Source organism: Coregonus lavaretus (assembly GCF_964263955.1).
Source record: "Coregonus lavaretus genome assembly, chromosome: 24".
Lineage (NCBI taxonomy): Eukaryota > Metazoa > Chordata > Actinopteri > Salmoniformes > Salmonidae > Coregonus > Coregonus lavaretus.
Window position 1 is genome coordinate 44,025,634 of NC_140011.1, and position 13,742 is coordinate 44,039,375.

Sequence of the window (13,742 nt, forward strand, 5' to 3'; positions counted from 1 at the left end):
CAGAATGAATACAAATAATACAAGAGGAAGATTAATGATCCAATCTCTCCGCCTGATTAAAAAAATAAATCCTGATAAGGTTAGGTAAATTGAAAAAATTATATATTCATTTATTCCACAATCAATCATTTAAAAAGACATTCCATTCACAGATACAAAATTATTTCTTGGTAGTCAAGTTTAAAAAGGTGCCATTGGTGGTTGGTTCCTCTGTTGACCCCATCGCAGCCAGGAGGGTCAAGGTCACGGTTTTTGGTGCTCTCGAACGCGCCCACTTTTGCCGTGTTCGCATGCTAGTCGGAACTGGGGATCTCCGAGTTAAAATGAATGCAAGTTATTTGCGTAGAGCTTCCTATTGGTTGATTCTGATACTTCCCCAAGTGGGAAACTCTGGAACATATTTTTATAACGAGTTAGCAAGTCAGAAATTTCGGAGTTTCCTAGGTCCGACTAGCACGTGACTGTGGCATTACACAGTAAGCACAGAGACAGGAAGTAGGTCGAGGTCAGATTAAGGAAAGAGAGATAGAGAATGAGGGAGAGAGAGGGACAATGAGAAAGTTCTGTACATTGTATTGCTATACCTGAGAAGGCACTCTCCATGAGAAGTGTTGTATGTTTTGGTGCGTACCAGAATGTTCCAGAATTTAAAAATAGAATTGTCCCCCAACCCTGGTCATAGGCTCTGACAGTTAATCGGGAGGTTGACCGGAGGTTACATCGAAGGTTGGAGAGAAAGTGCAACGGAAGTCGGGAATCCTTCAGAGTTCTAGAACACAGCGGTCTCCTGAGATAGATATTGCTAGTCTTCTGAACGGTCATACGCTCTGATCAATGACCACAGCTGACCTTAAGTTGACCAAAAAAAAGTTACCTGAAGTTGACCAAAGGTTACCTGAAGTTGACCAAAGGTTACCTTGGCTTAGTGTGCTATTGAACATGTCCAGAGGAAAGTCCTGTGAAATGTGAAAGAAAGTCCAGCGGGATTCCTTTCAGAGTTCTTGGGAAAAGCATGGCATACAATTCTGATTAACTTCTTACAAAGGAATGCTCATCATAACAAAATAACGCACGATTACTAAACGCTAAATTAGTGGGTGGAGGTGTGAAGCAGGTATAGAGAAATAGAGTAGCAGTAATTACATTACTCATGTTCAACAAATAATCATATGAATTAAGTTGCACAGGTTGTGTGGTTGGCATTGTCATACTGTCATGTGGTCTTCTTTCACACATAAGTGTGCACTTGTTCACTCCCTCTTCATGGATTTGAAAGGAAAGGACTGGTATATTGAAACTCCCTCTTCATGGGTTTGAAAGGAAAGGACTGGTATATTGGAAGCCCTGCCACAAAAGGACAAGCTGACATCATGTCAGTGATTCTCTCGTTAACACAGGTGAGAGTGTTTTGACGAGGACAAGGCTGGAGATCACTCTGTCATGCTGATTGTGTTAGAATAACAGACTGGAAGCTTTAAAAGGAGGGTGGTGCTTGAAATCATTGTTATTCGTCTGTTAACCATGGTTACCTGCAAGGAAACATGTGCCGTCATCATTACTTTGCACAAAAACGGCTTCACAGGCAAGGATATTGCTGCTAGTAAGATTACACCTAAATCAACCATTTATCAGATCATCAAGAACTTCAAGGAGAGAGGTTCAATTGTTGTGAAGAAGGCTTCAGGGCGCCCAAGAAAGTCCAGCAAGCGCCAGGACCGTCTCCTAAAGTTGATTCAGCTGTGAGATCGGGGCACCACCAGTGCAGAGCTTGCTCAGGAATGGCAGCAGGCAGGTGTGAGTGTATCTGCACGCACAGTGAGGCGAAGACTTTTGGAGGATGGCCTGGTGTCAAGAAGGGCAGCGAGGAAGCCACTTCTCTTCAGGAAAAACATCAGGGACAGACTGATATTCTGCAAAAGGTACTGGGATTGGACTGCTGAGGACTGGGGTAAAGTCATTTTCTCTGATGAATCCCCTTTCCGATTGTTTGGGGCATCCAGAAAAAGCTTGTCCGGAGATGACAAAGTGAGCGCTACCATCAGTCCTGTGTCTTGCCAACATTAAAGTATCCTGAGACCATTCATGTGTGGGGTTGCTTCTCAGCCAAGGGAGTGGGCTCACTCACAATTTTGCCTAAGAACACAGCCATGAATAAAGAATGGTACCAACACATCCTCCGAGAACAACTTCTCCCAACCATCCAGGAACAGTTTGGTGACGAACAATGCCTTTTCAAGCATGATGGAGCACCTTGCCATAAGGCAAAAGTGATAACTAAGTGGCTCGGGGAACAAAACATCGACATTTTGGGTCCATGGCCAGGAAACTCCCCACACCTTAATCCCATTGAGAACTTGTGGTCAATCCTCAAGAGGAAGGTGGACAATCAAAAACCCACAAATTCTAACAAACTCAAAGCATTGATTATGCAAGAATGGGCTGCCATCAGTCAGGATGTGGCCCAGAAGTTAATTGACAGCATGCCAGGGCGGATTGCAGAGGTCTTGAAAAAGAAGGGTCAACACTGCAAATATTGACTCTTTGCATAAACTTAATGTAATTGTCAATAAAGGCCTTTGACACTTATGGAATGCTTGTAATTATACTTCAGTATACCATAGTAACATCTGACAAAAATATCTACAAACACTGAAGCAGCAAGCTTTGTGAAGACCAATACTTGTGTCATTCTCAAAACTTTTGACCACAACTTTACATGCAGCTTCTCTTCTGTCATAACCTGTAGCACTAAATAAAGTGCTTCTCATATATATATATATATATATATACACACAGTACCAGTCAAATGTTTGGACATACCTATTTTATATTTGAGATTCTTCAAATAGCCACCCTTTGCCTTGATGACAGCTTTGCACACTCTTGGCATTCTCTCAACCAGCGTCATGAGGTAATCACCTGGAATGCATTTCAATTAACAGGTGTGCCTTGTTAAAAGTTAATTTGTGGAATTTCTTTCCTTCTTAATGCGTTTGAGTCAATCAGTTGTGTTGTGACAAGGTAGGGGGGGTATACAGAAGATAGCCCTATTTGGTAAAAGACCAAGTCCATATTATGGCAAGGACAGCTCAAATAAGCAAAGAGAAACGACAGTCCATCATTACTTTAAGACATGAAGGTCAGTCAATACGGAACATTTCAAGAACTTTTAATGTTTCTTCAAGTGCATTCGCAAAAACCACCAAGCGCTATGACGAAACTGGCTCTCATGAGGACCACCACAGGAATGGAAGACCCAGAGTTACCTCTGCTGCAGAGGATAAGTTCATTAGAGTTAACTGCACCTCAGATTGGAGCCCAAAATAAATGCTTCACAGAGTTCAAGTAACAGACACATCTCAACATCAACTGTTCAGAGGGGACTGTGTGAATCAGGCCTTCATGGTCGAATTGCTGCAAAGAAACCACTACTAAAGGACACCAATAAGAAGAAGAGACCTGCTTGGACCAAGAAACACGAGCAATGGACATTTGACCGGTGGAAATGTGTCCTTTGGTCTGGAGTCCAAATTGGAGATTTTTGGTTCTAACCGCCGTGTCTTTGTGAGACGTGGTGTGAGTGAACGGATGCTCTCCGCATGTGTAGTTCCCACCGTAAAGCATGGAGGAGGTGGTGTTATGGTGTGGGGGTGCTTTGCTGGTGACACTGTCTGTGATTTATTTAGAATTCAAGGCACACTTAACCAGCATGGCTACCACAGCATTCTTCACCGATACGCCATCCCCTCTGGTTTGAGCTTAGTGGGACTATCATTTGTTTTTCAACAGGACAATGACCCAACACACCTCCAGGCTGTGTAAGGGCTATTTGACCAAGAAGGAGCGTGATGGAGTGCTGCATCAGATGACCTGGCCTCCACAATCACCCGACCTCAACCCAATTGAGATGGTTTGGGATGAGTCGGACGGCAAAGTGAAGGAAAAGCAGCCAACAAGTGCTCAGCATATGTGGGAACTTCTTCAAGACTGTTGGAAAAGCATTCCAGGTGAAGTTGGTTGAGAGAACGCCAAGAGTGTGCAAAGCTGTCATCAAGGCAAAAGGGTGGCTATTTGAAGAATCTAAAATATAAAATATATTTTGATTTGTTTAAGACTTTTTTGTTTACTACATGATTCCATATGTTTTATTTCATAGTTTTGATGTCTTCACTATTATTCTACAATGTAGAAAATAGTAAAAATAAAGAAAAACCCTTGAATGAGTAGGTGTGTCCAAACGAGATATTTTCTGTGGTTGAAATACTGGTCAGCTTTTATGTAACCGTGTCAATCGCGGGAAAAGATTGCACTTTCCCGAACCCCCGCTTCCATCGTCCTTGCTCAATGCTTTTACATTTGTGGGGAGTAGTAACAGAGTGCACACCTGAGGAAGGTCTTTGCCTGTAGAAGAAAGTCCATAAAGTGATGATGATGATGATGATGATGATGATGATGATGATGATAGTGGTGATGAAGGTGTCCAGACTAACACCTGTGTTGGTCACACTGTTCCATGGGCGGGGCATCAGTCACCTGATCACAGCTATATATACCTGGAGGGCTTGACCAATCACCTGAGAGCTCCTCCCCTGTGGGTGTGTCCCTGGAGCAGCTGGCTGAGGGTTCCAAAGGGTTCTGACAGGTATCCGAGGCTAGGCCTTGAGGAGGAGCAGGCCTAGGGAGAGTCCTGGGGTTGTAGTAGTCCTCCTAGCCCAGGGGAGGGAGGGTCTGTGGGGGATATGAGAGCAGACAGAGGGCAGTCTGGAGAGGTGTACTTGGCTAGGACCTGGAGTTGTTCTGGTCTCAGGGCGGCCTCGCTGCAGACCCTCTGACACAGAGCAGACACACTGTGCCAAGTATTCAGCTTCATCTGGTTCAGATGGGTCCTCTCTGATATCAGCTGGTCCTTCTCTGTCCTCTGGGAGACACACACACACAGAGACACCAAGCAGACACATGGAGACACAGAGACACAATGTAGACACAGAGACACCATGTAGACACATGGAGACACAGAGACACCAAGCAGAAATCACAAACACATGAAGACATTACACAAACACATGCACAGACAGACAGAGACACACAGACAGAGAGACAGACAGACAGAGAGAGACAGTGAGACAGACAGACAGACAGACAGAGAGAGAGACATACAGAGAGACAGACAGACAGAGACAGACATAGAGAGAGACAGACAGAGAGAGAGAGACAGACAGAGAGAGACAGTGAGACAGACATAGAGAGAGAGACAGACATAGAGAGACAGACAGACACAGACAGAGAGACAGACCGAGAGAGACAGACAGAGAGACAGACAGATAGAGACACAGACAGAGAGAGAGACAGACAGACAGACAGAGAGACAGACAGACAGAGAGAGAGAGAGACAGACAGAGAGACAGACAGACAGAGAGAGAGACAGACAGACAGAGAGACAGACAGAGAGACAGACAGACAGACAGAGAGACAGACAGAGAGACAGACAGAGAGACAGACAGTGTAATGAGTCTCATCCTATTCATAACAATGTTCCAAATCAATAAAAGTACTGTAGATGTTTTCAGAGGGTTTCAGCACCACACACCTGATTCCACTAATCAATAGTTTGATGATGCGTTGATTATTGGAGGCAGCTGTGTAGTGCTAGAGCAAAAACAAATAATGTGCACCCCTTTGGGTCCCCAGGACCAGGATAAAGAAACACCGTCTTAGGAAGTCATTTTAGGAAGTCATTTCCCCCCCTCACCAGTTTGTCTATCTCACACTCCAGGTTGTGTATGCAGTCCAGCTTCCTCTTGCGACAGCGCTGCGCTGCGCTGCGGTTCTTACTCCTGCGTCGGACGTCGTGGACAAAGTCCAGCTGCTCTCTGGTCAGAACCTGGTGCCTCAACATCAGCTGGAAGTCATTCCTGCTCAACCCCACGATACGACCCACAGAGAACGGGAGCTGCACCTTGAAAACATGGGGACAGGATCAGACATTTTACTTTTTAGTAATTTAGCAGACGCTCTTATCCAGAGCAAATTACAGTTAGTGAATTCATGACAACCACAAATCACATACTCCATAAAAAAGTTAAAATCAGCAAAGTCAGTGCTAGTAGGAAAGATAACAGAAATACCGTGCTCTAACAATATGTATATATAGATAGATTTGGCTTTTGTTTTATAAGACAATCCCGAATATACGCATACCTCTCATTCAGCAGCTCTCGTCCCATTCAGTCCTAACCTCTCTGGCTGTAGGGGTACACTCATTGTCCCCCTCACTCTCTGCCCCTCCCTCTGTCCCCACAGAATTCACCCCCAGTCCTCTCCCTCAGCCCAGCCCTGTCCCCAACCCAGCCCAGCTCTCTCTCTCCTTAACCCAGCCCAGCTCTCTCCTTAACCCAGCCCAGCTCTCTCTCTCCTTAACCCAGCCCAGCTCTCTCTCTCCTTAACCCAGCCCAGCTCTCTCCTTAACCCAGCCCAGCTCTCTCCTTAACCCAGCCCAGCTCTCTCCTTAACCCAGCCCAGCTCTCTCCTTAACCCAGCCCAGCTCTCTCTCCAACCCAACCCAGCTCTCTCTCCAACCCAACCCAGCTCTCTCTCCAACCCAGCCCAGCTCTCTCTCCAACCCAGCCCAGCTCTCTCTCCAACCCAGCCCAGCTCTCTCTCCCACCCAACCCAGCTCTCTCTCCAACCCAGCCCAGCTCTCTCTCTCCAACCCAGCCCAGCTCTCTCCTTAACCCAGCCCAGCTCTCTCTCTCCTTAACCCAGCCCAGCTCTCTCCTTAACCCAGCCCAGCTCTCTCCTTAACCCAGCCCAGCTCTCTCCTTAACCCAGCCCAGCTCTCTCTCCAACCCAACCCAGCTCTCTCTCCAACCCAACCCAGCTCTCTTCAACCCAACCCAGCTCTCTCTCCAACCCAACCCAGCTCTCTCTCCAACCCAGCCCAGCTCTCTCTCCAACCCAGCTCTCTCTCCAACCCAGCCCAGCTCTCTCCAACCCAGCCCAGCTCTCTCCTTAACCCAGCACAGCTCTCTCTCTCCTTAACCCAGCCCAGCTCTCTCCTTAACCCAGCCCAGCTCTCTCTCCAACCCAACCCAGCTCTCTCTCCAACCCAACCCAGCTCTCTCTCCAACCCAACCCAGCTCTCTCTCCAACCCAACCCAGCTCTCTCTCCAACCCAACCCAGCTCTCTCTCCAACCCAGCCCAGCTCTCTCTCCAACCCAACCCAGCTATCTCTCCAACACAGCCCAGCTCTCTCTCCAACCCAACCCAGCTCTCTCTCCAACCCAACCCAGCTCTCTCTCCAACCCAGCTCTCTCTCCAACCCAGCCCAGCTCTCTCTCCAACCCAACCCAGCTCTCTCTCCAACCCAACCCTGCTCTCTCTCCAACCCAACCCAGCTCTCTCTCCAACCCAGCCCAGCTCGCTCCAACCCAACCCAGCCTTCTCTCCAACCCAACCCAGCCTTCTCTCCAACCCAACCCTCCAACCCAGCCCAGCCCTTTCTCCAACCCAGCCCAGCTCTCTCTCCAACCCAGCCCTTTCTCCAACCCAGCCCAGCCCTCTCTCCAACCCAGCCCAGCCCTGTCCCCAAACCAGCTCTCTCTCCAACCCAGCCCAGCTCTCTCTCCAACCCAACCCAGCCCTCTCTCCAACCCAACCCAGCCCACTCTCCAACCCAGCCCAGCCCTCTCTCCAACCAAACCCAGCCCCCTCTCCAACCCAGCCCAGCCCAGCCCTCTCTCCAACCCAGCCCCCTCTCCAACCCAGCCCAGCTCTCTCTCCAACCCAGCCCAGCTCTCTCTCCAACCCAACCCAGCTCTCTCTCCAACCCAACCCAGCTCTCTCTCCAACCCAGCTCTCTCTCCAACCCAGCCCAGCTCTCTCTCCAACCCAGCCCAGCTCTCTCTCCAACCCAACCCAGCTCTCTCTCCAACCCAGCCCAGCTCTCTCCAACCCAACCCAGCCTTCTCTCCAACCCAACCCAGCCTTCTCTCCAACCCAACCCAGCCCTCTCTCCAACCCAGCCCAGCTCTCTCTCCAACCAAGCCCTCTCTCCAACCCAGCCCAGCCCTTTCTCCAACCCAGCCCAGCTCTCTCTCCAACCCAGCCCCCTCTCCAACCCAGCCCAGCTCTCTCTCTCCAACCCAGCCCTCTCTCTCCAACCCAGCCCAGCCCTCTCTCCAACCCAACCCAGCCCTCTCTCCAACCCAACCCAGCCCTCTCTCCAACCCAGCCCAGCTCTCTCTCTCCAACCCAGCCCAGCCCTCTCTCCAACCCAACCCAGCCCTCTCTCCAACCCAGCCCAGCCCTCTCTCCGACCCGACCCACTCTCCAACCCAGCCCAGTTCTCTCTCCAACCCAGCCCAGCTCTCTCTCTCCAACCCAGCCCCCTCTCCAACCCAGCCCAGCCCCCTCTCCAACCCAGCCCAGCCCTCTCTCCAACCCAGCCCAGTTCTCTCTCCAACCCAGCCCAGCCCTCTCTCCAACCCAGCCCAGCCCTCTCTCCAACCCAACCCAGCTCTCTCTCCAACCCAACCCAGCTCTCTCTCCAACCCAGCTCTCTCTCCAACCCAGCCCAGCTCTCTCTCCAACCCAGCCCAGCTCTCTCTCCAACCCAACCCTGCTCTCTCTCCAACCCAACCCAGCTCTCTCTCCAACCCAGCCCAGCTCTCTCCAACCCAACCCAGCCTTCTCTCCAACCCAACCCAGCCTTCTCTCCAACCCAACCCAGCCCTCTCTCCAACCCAGCCCAGCTCTCTCTCCAACCAAGCCCTCTCTCCAACCCAGCCCAGCCCTTTCTCCAACCCAGCCCAGCTCTCTCTCCAACCCAGCCCCCTCTCCCCAACCCAGCCCAGCTCTCTCTCCAACCCAGCCCAGCCCTCTCTCCAACCCAACCCAGCCCTCTCTCCAACCCAGCCCAGCTCTCTCTCTCCAACCCAGCCCAGCCCTCTCTCCAACCCAACCCAGCTCTCTCTCCAACCCAACCCAGCTCTCTCTCCAACCCAACCCAGCTCTCTCTCCAACCCAGCTCTCTCTCCAACCCAGCCCAGCTCTCTCTCCAACCCAGCCCAGCTCTCTCTCCAACCCAACCCAGCTCTCTCTCCAACCCAGCCCAGCTCTCTCCAACCCAACCCAGCCTTCTCTCCAACCCAACCCAGCCATCTCTCCAACCCAACCCAGCCCTCTCTCCAACCCAGCCCAGCTCTCTCTCCAACCAAGCCCTCTCTCCAACCCAGCCTAGCCCTTTCTCCAACCCAGCCCAGCTCTCTCTCCAACCCAGCCCCCTCTCCAACCCAGCCCAGCTCTCTCTCTCCAACCCAGCCCTCTCTCTCCAACCCAGCCCAGCCCTCTCTCCAACCCAACCCAGCCCTCTCTCCAACCCAACCCAGCCCTCTCTCCAACCCAGCCCAGCTCTCTCTCTCCAACCCAGCCCAGCCCTCTCTCCAACCCAACCCAGCCCTCTCTCCAACCCAGCCCAGCCCTCTCTCCAACCCAACCCACTCTCCAACCCAGCCCAGTTCTCTCTCCAACCCAGCCCAGCTCTCTCTCTCCAACCCAGCCCCCTCTCCAACCCAGCCCAGCCCCCTCTCCAACCCAGCCCAGCCCTCTCTCCAACCCAGCCCAGTTCTCTCTCCAACCCAGCCCAGCCCTCTCTCCAACCCAGCCCAGCCCTCTCTCCAACCCAGCCCAGCCCTCTCTCCAACCCAACCCAGCTCTCTCTCCAACCCAACCCAGCTCTCTCTCCAACCCAGCCCAGCTCTCTCTCCAACCCAGCCCAGCTCTCTCTCCAACCCAACCCTGCTCTCTCTCCAACCCAACCCAGCTCTCTCTCCAACCCAGCCCAGCTCTCTCCAACCCAACCCAGCCTTCTCTCCAACCCAACCCAGCCTTCTCTCCAACCCAACCCAGCCCTCTCTCCAACCCAGCCCAGCTCTCTCTCCAACCAAGCCCTCTCTCCAACCCAGCCCAGCCCTTTCTCCAACCCAGCCCAGCTCTCTCTCCAACCCAGCCCCCTCTCCCCAACCCAGCCCAGCTCTCTCTCCAACCCAGCCCTCTCTCCAACCCAACCCAGCCCTCTCTCCAACCCAGCCCAGCTCTCTCTCTCCAACCCAGCCCAGCCCTCTCTCCAACCCAACCCAGCCCTCTCTCCAACCCAGCCCAGCCCTCTCTCCAACCCAACCCACTCTCCAACCCAGCCCAGTTCTCTCTCCAACCCAGCCCAGCTCTCTCTCCAACCCAACCCTGCTCTCTCTCCAACCCAACCCAGCTCTCTCTCCAACCCAGCCCAGCTCTCTCCAACCCAAACAAGGCTTCTCTCCAACCCAACCCTCTCTCAAACCCAACCCAGCCCTCTCTCCAACCCAGCCCAGCCCTTTCTCCAACCCAGCCGAGCTCTTTCTCCAACCCAGCCCAGCCATCTCTCCAACCCAGCCCAGCCCTCTCTCCAACCCAGCCCAGCCCTGTCCCCAACCCAGCTCTCCCTCCAACCCAGCCCAGCTCTCTCTCCAACCCAACCCAGCCCTCTCTCCAACCCAACCCAGCCTTCTCTCCAACCCAACCCAGCCCTCTCTCCAACCCAGCCCAGCCCTTTCTCCAACCCAGCCCCCTCTCCAACCCAGCCCAGCTCTCTCTCTCCAACCCAGCCCAGCTCTCTCTCTCCAACCCAGCCCTCTCTCCAACCCAACCCAGCCCTCTCTCCAACCCAGCCCAGCTCTCTCTCCAACCCAGCCCAGCCCTCTCTCCAACCCAACCCAGCCCTCTCTCCAACCCAGCCAAGCCCTCTCTCCAACCCAACCCAGCCCTCTCTCCAGCCCAGCCCTGTCCCCAGCCCAGTTCTCTCTCCAACCCAGCCCAGCTCTCTCTCTCCAACCCAGCCCCCTCTCCAACCCAGCCCAGCCCCCTCTCCAACCCAGCCCAGCTCTCTCTCCAACCCAGCCCAGCCCTCTCTCCAACCCAGCCCAGCCCTCTCTCCAACCCAGCCCAGCCCCCTCTCCAACCCAGCCCCCTCTCCAACCCAGCCCAGCCCAGCCCTCTCTCCAACCCAGCCCAGCCCCCTCTCCAACCCAGCCCCCTCTCCAACCCAGCCCAGCTCTCTCTCCAACCCAACCCAGCTCTCTCTCCAACCCAACCCAGCTCTCTCTCCAACCCAGCTCTCTCTCCAACCCAACCCAGCTCTCTCTCCAACCCAACCCAGCTCTCTCTCCAACCCGACCCTGCTCTCTCTCCAACCCAGCTCTCTCTCCAACCCAGCCCAGCTCTCTCCAACCCAACCCAGCCTTCTCTCCAACCCAACCCAGCCTTCTCTCCAACCCAACCCAGCCTTCTCTCCAACCCAGCCCAGCTCTCTCTCCAACCCAGCCCTTTCTCCAACCCAGCCCAGCCCTCTCTCCAACCCAGCCCAGCCCTGTCCCCAACCCAGCTCTCTCTCCAACCCAGCCCAGCTCTCTCTCCAACCCAACCCTCTCTCCAACCCAACCCAGCCTTCTCTCCAACCCAACCCAGCCCTCTCTCCAACCCAGCCCAGCCCTTTCTCCAACCCAGCCCAGCTCTCTCTCTAACCCAGCCCCCTCTCCAACCCAGCCCAGCTCTCTCTCTCCAACCCAGCCCAGCCCTCTCTCCAACCCAACCCAGCCCTCTCTCCAACCCAGCCCAGCTCTCTCTCCAACCCAGCCCAGCCCTCTCTCCAACCCAACCCAGCCCTCTCTCCAACCCAGCCCAGCCCTCTCTCTCTCCAACCCAACCCAGCCCTCTCTCCAACCCAGCCCAGTTCTCTCTCCAACCCAGCCCAGCTCTCTCTCTCCAACCCAGCCCAGCTCTCTCTCTCCAACCCAGCCCAACCCCCTCACCAACCCAGCCCAGCTCTCTCTCCAACCCAGCCCAGCCCTCTCTCCAACCCAGCCCAGCCCTCTCTCCAACCCAGCCCAGCCCCCTCTCCAACCCAGCCCAGCCCCCTCTCCAACCCAGCCCAGCCCTCTCCCCAGCCCTCTCTCTATAGAACAGGACTCACGGTCTCCCTCTAGTAACTCACCTCCTTGACCCAGCCCAGCTCTCTCTCCAACCCAGCCCCCTCTCCAACCCAGCCCCCTCTCCAACCCAGCCCAGCCCCCTCTCCAACCCAGCCCAGCTCTCTCTCTACAACCCAGCCCAGCTCTCTCTCTCCAACCCAGCCCAGCCCTCTCTCCAACCCAGCCCAGCTCTCTCTCTCCAACCCAGCCCAGCCCTCTCTCCAACCCAACCCAGCCCTCTCTCCAACCCAGCCCAGCCCTCTCTCCAACCCAACCCAGCCCTTTCTCCAACCCAGCCCAGTTCTCTCTCCAACCCAGCCCAGCTCTCTCTCTCCAACCCAGCCCCCTCTCCAACCCAGCACAGCCCCCTCTCCAACCCAACCCAGCCCTCTCTCCAACCCAGCCCTTTCTCCAACCCAGCCCAGCTCTCTCTCCAACCCAGCCCTTTCTCCAACCCAGCCCAGCCCTCTCTCCAACCCAGCCCAGCCCTGTCCCCAACCCAGCTCTCTCTCCAACCCAACCCAGCCCTCTCTCCAACCCAACCCAGCCTTCTCTCCAACCCAACCCAGCCCTCTCTCCAACCCAGCCCAGCCCTTTCTCCAACCCAGCCCAGCTCTCTCTCCAACCCAGCACCCTCTCCAACCCAGCCCAGCTCTCTCTCTCCAATCCAGCCCAGCTCTCTCTCTCCAACCCAGCCCAGCTCTCTCTCTCCAACCCAGCCCAGCCCTCTCTCCAACCCAACCCAGCTCTCTCTCTCCAACCCAGCCCAGCCCTCTCTCCAACCCAACCCAGCCCTCTCTCCAACCCAGCCCAGCCCTCTCTCCAACCCAACCCAGCCCTTTCTCCAACCCAGCCCAGTTCTCTCTCCAACCCAGCCCAGCTCTCTCTCTCCAACCCAGCCCCCTCTCCAACCCAGCACAGCCCCCTCTCCAACCCAGCCCAGCCCTCTCTCCAACCCAGCCCAGCTCTCTCTCCAACCCAGCCCTCTCTCCAACCCAGCCCAGCCCTCTCTCCAACCCAACCCAGCTCTCTCTCCAACCCAACCCAGCTCTCTCTCCAACCCAGCTCTCTCTCCAACCCAACCCAGCTCTCTCTCCAACCCAACCCAGCTCTCTCTCCAACCCGACCCTGCTCTCTCTCCAACCCAGCTCTCTCTCCAACCCAGCCCAGCTCTCTCCAACCCAACCCAGCCTTCTCTCTCTCCAACCCAGCCCCCTCTCCAACCCAGCACAGCCCCCTCTCCAACCCAGCCCAGCCCTCTCTCCAACCCAACCCAGCTCTCTCTCCAACCCAACCCAGCTCTCTCTCCAACCCAGCTCTCTCTCCAACCCAACCCAGCTCTCTCTCCAACCCAACCCAGCTCTCTCTCCAACCCGACCCTGCTCTCTCTCCAACCCAGCTCTCTCTCCAACCCAGCCCAGCTCTCTCCAACCCAACCCAGCCTTCTCTCCAACCCAACCCAGCCTTCTCTCCAACCCAACCCAGCCTTCTCTCCAACCCAGCCCAGCTCTCTCTCCAACCCAGCCCTTTCTCCAACCCAGCCCAGCCCTCTCTCCAACCCAGCCCAGCCCTGTCCCCAACCCAGCTCTCTCTCCAACCCAGCCCAGCTCTCTCTCCAACCCAACCCTCTCTCCAACCCAACCCAGCCTTCTCTCCAACCCAACCCAGCCCTCTCTCCAACCCAGCCCAGCCCTTTCTCCAACCCAGCCCAGCTCTCTCTCTAACCCAGCCCCCTCTCC

At 54.5% G+C, this 13,742-nt stretch overlaps 1 protein-coding gene across 1 annotated transcript in view; it reads right to left on the bottom strand.

Moving 5' to 3' along the window:
* Positions 1 to 2,794: 2,794 nt before the first annotated feature.
* LOC311099627 (transcription regulator protein BACH1-like) overlaps positions 2,795 to 13,742 on the bottom strand; it is a 31,255-nt gene continuing 20,307 nt past the window's right edge. Inside the window, exons 4-5 of the mRNA XM_084140348.1 lie at positions 5,750 to 5,956; positions 2,795 to 4,918 (exon numbers count right to left, since the gene is read on the bottom strand). Coding sequence (XP_083996474.1) covers positions 4,676 to 4,918; positions 5,750 to 5,956 — 450 coding nt within the window. The 3' untranslated portion in view covers positions 2,795 to 4,675. The remainder of the gene's footprint in view (positions 4,919 to 5,749; positions 5,957 to 13,742) is intronic.